At 43.3% G+C, this 5,641-nt stretch overlaps 1 protein-coding gene across 1 annotated transcript; it reads right to left on the reverse strand.

Annotated features, from left to right (window-relative positions):
• Positions 1-1,121: 1,121 nt before the first annotated feature.
• LOC103775849 (solute carrier family 23 member 2-like) lies at positions 1,122-4,158 on the reverse strand. The gene is made up of 4 exons (XM_008943321.1): positions 3,994-4,158; positions 3,730-3,867; positions 2,032-2,127; positions 1,122-1,484 (listed from the first exon to the last, which is right to left on the reverse strand). The coding sequence occupies exons 1-4, from the start codon at positions 4,082-4,084 to the stop codon at positions 1,252-1,254; spliced, it is 558 nt and encodes a 185-aa protein (XP_008941569.1). The 5' UTR covers positions 4,085-4,158; the 3' UTR covers positions 1,122-1,251.
• Positions 4,159-5,641: the final 1,483 nt, after the last annotated feature.

Consider the following 5,641-nt stretch of genomic DNA (forward strand, 5'->3'; position numbering starts at 1 on the left):
ATGAATGCATGATGAGCATGAACACCCACATAACATCAGAGCTGAGACTATTCCAGGGGGGGAAAAAAAAAAAAAAAAAAAAAAAAAGATCTGAATGGTGCCCTGATTGGACCCAATACCCGTTAAACCATCCAGGGGGTGAGGACACCAAATGTAGTGTCTCTGCCACTCCAGGTCACCGCAGCAGCAGGAACAAGCTTTAGCAGAAGCCTCAGCCAGAGAGAAAAAGAGGCAACGCAGCATAAGCTGCTCGTAGGCAGCATCTTGACATCCAACCCAAGAGAATTCTGCCCAGGTTCAGAGCAGGGAGTGCTGGCAGCACTCTGGCCAGTGGCTTCCCCTGCAGGGAAAGCTGTGTGAATATTAACTGTTTAGAACTAATCAGCATTTCTGCCCAGGAAACATCTCCAGGCACTGTAGAAACTCTTACCGGGTCCCATCTGGAAGGTGAGTTTCCCACCTCTGTAAAAATCAAACTACGGGTGTCCCTTTAATCCTTCTTTAGAGGTTTCTTTAAAGAAATCTTGAAGCTGGACACTGTAATTTGGTGGTTAAAGGCCAGATGGAAAAGTAAGGGTTTAAAAACGTGAACTGACATGAAATAAGTGGTTCCTTCTAGAGCACTAAGCTGTCAGAAGGCAGTCATAGTTTTTGTCAGCAAAGTTATTACAGAGTTTCCTGTCTTAACACTGGACAGCCAAGTGATGCAAAAAAAGGCTCTGATGATTTGCCAGTATCAATGGAGGTTGGTTTCCAGGGGGCTGAAAACATGGCATGTGCCAATTGGTGAGCAGAAAGCAAAATCTATGTGACTTGTCATGACTAGGAGAATTTCCCCTCCCTCCCCTCAAGATTCCAATTTTCTGGCGTAATGAACATTGCCAGCAATGCACCAAAAATGCCAGAGGCAGAGGCTTAAATAAAATCACCCTAGAAAGTAACATTTTTCAATAGCACCTCCATACCTCCAGAACTTTAAATGCTGTGCAGGGATCTCTAGCTGCTGAAAAAAACCCCAGGAGCATCCGACCCAGAGACACCAGATCTGGCCACCACCACCCACGACAGGAAAGCTTCTTAGCTGCTACTCTTTTTTTTTTTTTTTATTTTTTTTTTTTTTAAAATCTGTCTCAGCTCTGGTTCCAGAATTTAAATGCAGATATACAAAACATATATTTTAATGCTTCTTAATCAGCAAGAAACTGCAAATACATCTTTTACTACAACTAGATAATAGAATTTCAGCTAAGGCTATACTGTAGCTTCCGAGTCTTCGTCTGAACTCCTGCAGCTACTGCTTTTCCTGAAGCCTTTCCACGTGTAACCCATGAAGGTTGGGCTGATGGGCAGGAAGCTGAAACACCTGTATTTTTTAATAAAGTTCATGCCAAAAGGCAAATCATACGTTTCCATGCCTTCCAGTGACTTGCTGCCCTTACCAACCCCTTTCTTCCATTTCCGTATTCCCCTTTCTTCAGGGCTTCCTAGAAGTTAAAAGGAAAAAAGAAAACCCAAACACATACATGAATATCTCTATGTAAACACACACACACATAGCAGAGGTTAAGAGAAAAAAGAAAACTTCAAGTCTCAGAACACTATGCTCAGCAAAGCACTGGAAAGATCCAGACACCTCAAAGAGGAAGGAAGAGGGGGAAAAAAAATTATTTACTGAAAATGACAAATATCTGTCTCATTTTGTAACTGGAAGTGAAGTTAAATTTTTGCTCTGAGATGAATGGAAGCAGGTTGGATCTTAAAAATATTTTTACTCTGTCCTCTGAAGAAGACTATTCTGGTTGGATATTTATCAGCTATTTTGTATGGTTAAGAGCTTGGAGACCTTAACCCGAAAAAGGTTCAAAGCTCCTCAAGGAAACTGAGGCCTGTAGATGTTGGGCTCTAGGTGTTCAAGAAGTCAACCACAAAGCCATAAGCTCTCCCCATCTCCTGCTCCCCTGGACCACGGTGCTACCTTCATTCAGAAAGGCAGTTACTGTTTCAGGTAAGATGAGAAGTCTGGGTGCTGACCTGGAATGGTATTATCCAAAATAAACGCAACGCAGCCGCCGACAAACATGGCTGTGGTGAGGAGGACATTGAGCACCTGGTCGATGCCTGCTATTCCTGGGAGAACAGGGAAAAAATATGGGTAGAATTTGGATTTTTATTGTATGCATACACATCCTACTGATTTACATGCAGGTCAGCTGGGAAGACTTGCTCCTGAGTTCACTGAGGGATTTGCTCAAACAGGGCTCTGAAAACCACGTGGAAATAGATGCAGAAGAACCTTTGCCCCATGCAGTCCACCTTGGAGACCTCTTCTTCCCCAAAACATTAACCTCATGAACCTTCAGTTGCTTATCAAAATGTCAGTAAATGCCATTCTAGTTTCTACTGCAGGCACAACTGTTTAAATTAAACTACAAAATGAAAAGGAGAAACATTTATAATGTAAAAGTGTGTGGATTGAAATAATTCCTCTCACAAAGCCTGACTTGTTAAAAGGGCAAGACCTAGATCATCAATTCACAGAAGAACATTGTATTAATATATCATCACCTAACTCTCCCTGAATGATCCTGTTTTCTGAACAACCTGAAGTAGGTTAGGTATGCTCTTAAATCTGGTTTTGAAGCAATACCTATATAAAGTTAGTTAACATTTACCCTAAAAAAAACCAAAACAAACAAACAAACAAAAACAACAAAACCAAAGCAGCCAAACCCAAACAAGTTCACTATTCCTGTGGAGACTCTTCCTTTGATGACATACACTGCCACAGCCACTACTGAGAGGGCAGCATTAAAACTGGAAGCTGTCTCCCTGAATTTACCCAAAACAATCTGGTTGTCAGTCTGAAACTGGGTTCATTCCAATTCAGATTCAGAACACATGTACACAGTGATTAAAAAACTTTAAAACCCCAAAACAAATTCCTAGCTTCTACATTCCACCTTGGTATTTCCCCTTATTCTTTTAACATCATTTAGGACCCAGATTCACCTTTTTAGTCTTTCCTCCAGTTTAACTGGGAGTTGCCTCCTTCCATTGCTCTACAATTGCATCCAGAGCAAGCAGGGCAAGTTCAGATGTACCCCAGAAACATCCACTTCAGATCTCAGTATCTCAATTCTCCTCGGAAGACACCTGCCTTCCTGTCTGCAGCTGTTGTGGTTTGAGGCTTGGAATGGGGGCGTGACCTTCCAGCAACTGGCAGGACCCCGGGTGGGGGTGAACCATTGTATTCCCTCCCCTTCCCACACACACTCTGATAAGAGGCAGGGAGTGGGTTCTTATTTCCCTCCTACCTTGGAGCTCGGAGAGGAAAGTTCTCCTTTCACTCCGTGGGACCCTAGAACCATTTCTGAGGGTTGTGTATATTTTATTTTTTGTATTTTTCCCCTAATCTTTGTATATATTATTTTCCTTACCTCCCTTTTTCGTTTTCTGTTCCTTGTTGAACAATATACTTCATTTTTTTTCAAAAGTCTCTCTCTCTCTCTCTCTCTCTCTCAGGGGGGGAGAGGCGAGTCCATAGTTCTGTTCCATGTGGGTCCTGCCCTGAACCCCTTTTTACACGGAACCAGGACAGCAGCTTTTAGTGTCTGCATAATCCTTTGGTTGTTCTCTTATTTGCCCTTTACACTACCTTGCACCTGTATGTACTTTGCATGTGAGTACAAGGTAACAGTATCCCTCGTGTCAACGAGCAGAAACACCTACCTGTGACCAGTGGGTTCTGTTTGAGATAGCTTGGAAGGACAAGTCCGAAGAAAATGGAAAAGCCAAGTACAAAGAGGTTCCGAGAGGAGTTCAGATCTATGAACTGGAGGTTAGACAGACCCACAGCTGTAATCATCCCTACAGAAAAACAAAGCAAGGCTCAGCTCTTATGCAGTCGGATGTCATACAGCAACATACGTATAAAGGCAGCAGCAGAGTAACAAGAGTCACTCAGGACAGAGGGCAGCACAAGGGATACGTTACCAAAGAGAGTGCAGAAGAGGGCACCCAGCACGGGGTCGGGCAGCGAGGCGAAGAGGGCGCTGAACTTGCCAACCATCCCCAGCAGCAGCATGAAGGCTGCCCCATACTGGATAACCCTGCGGCTCCCGACCTGCAGGAGGGCAAAAAGGGAAGGATGCTGGAAACAGTCCCCAGCTTCACACCTTTTGCTTTATTTTGGTGCTCTCTTTGGTGTTTAAAGCTTCTTTCGTGAGCTCCCATGCATGTTGTTTTGTAGTGTTGAAACAGAGGCTGGAGGGTTCAGCTGTAACATGGCTGCACTCCAGTCCTAACATAACTTTGCTTGATTTTGTTTTCATTAACTTTATCATCTTTAAAACCACCCGTAACGGCAACAGGCATGATAACCATGAAATGTGGTGTAGTCCCATCTACCCTATGGGAAACAAATGGACCATAACCAGAAGAGATGGCAAACGGATCAATCGTAATGCAAACGGGGAAAAAAACCCATAAAATCCATGTGTCACAGCCCTTTTACACAGGAATATAAGGATTAGTTACCTTCCACACCGTTCACCTGAAGGAGATGCAGGATTTCTAGGCAGAAATTAGCAACTGATTTTATAACATCCCTCTCTGTGATCAGAACTCTCTGCTGCACATGCAAGCCATGGCCGTGCTAACGCAGCCGAAGCCAGTGCCCACGCTTCCTTCCTGGGCTTATTTTAAGCATTCAAACTTTGGGCACTATTTCTCTGGCATGGTGTTTTAGGGAGGCTAATAAACCTGACTGGTTGGTATTTCAGTTGTGTTACACTTGGATAAGCAGTGCACCAGGGACAGAAATCAAACCCTGTTAATCCTGTAAGGTGGTTTCTAGCAAAGGCCGTTGTAGGTCTCCTGTTAGAGAATATCAGGCTTCTAAGAGATGTAGATATTAGCTGGTTAATCATGTGTGACTGAGCTAAGTGAGTGAAATGAGAAAAAAAATAGACATAGTAGGTGTGTGTGGGGTAGAAGGACTTCTTTCCCCATCATCTTCCTTGGTTAACTGTCGGGTGAGATGTGTTCCCCCACAAACGGAAGCTAGGCCAGTAAAATCAGGGTGTTCACTAAAACCTCAACACAAGTTAGTTGCATCTTGCTCTACTTTTTTCCTTACAACAACCACTGTCTTGCTCCAAAATCATCTTTCTGCATGAAACAGGGAGATTCTTTTAAAAAATCTGCATGACAGTGACATTTACTTATGCAAAGGCAAACAAATGATGCTCCTTTTGAAAGAGCTACTGAAAGCATCCTGGTCAGCATCAGGCACTTGTACACACACTGGGTGATTATTCTGAAGTGCATGATACAGAACCTTGTACCTTACTGGAGTCTCCATTTCATCATCAAAATTATGGCATAAGCTGCCTGTACTCCTGCCCCAACTAATCAGATTTATTTGATGGGAGGAGGATCAATTAAAACTTGCTCACAGGCTAGATCGAAGGCTTTGCAGTATTTCCATCAGGCTGAAGCCTCAGACTTACATCCTAAGCATAATCACAGACTGCTTTCAAGGGAGGTAAATGCCTTCTCTGATGTTGCACTGGTGTAACGGGATCACCAGCTCTACATACTCTGCTCATGAGCACTAAAGATTTCCTCTACCATATGAACA

The sequence above is a fragment of the Merops nubicus genome, unplaced genomic scaffold (assembly GCF_000691845.1).
Source record: "Merops nubicus isolate BGI_N331 unplaced genomic scaffold, ASM69184v1 scaffold36830, whole genome shotgun sequence".
Classification (NCBI taxonomy): domain Eukaryota; kingdom Metazoa; phylum Chordata; class Aves; order Coraciiformes; family Meropidae; genus Merops; species Merops nubicus.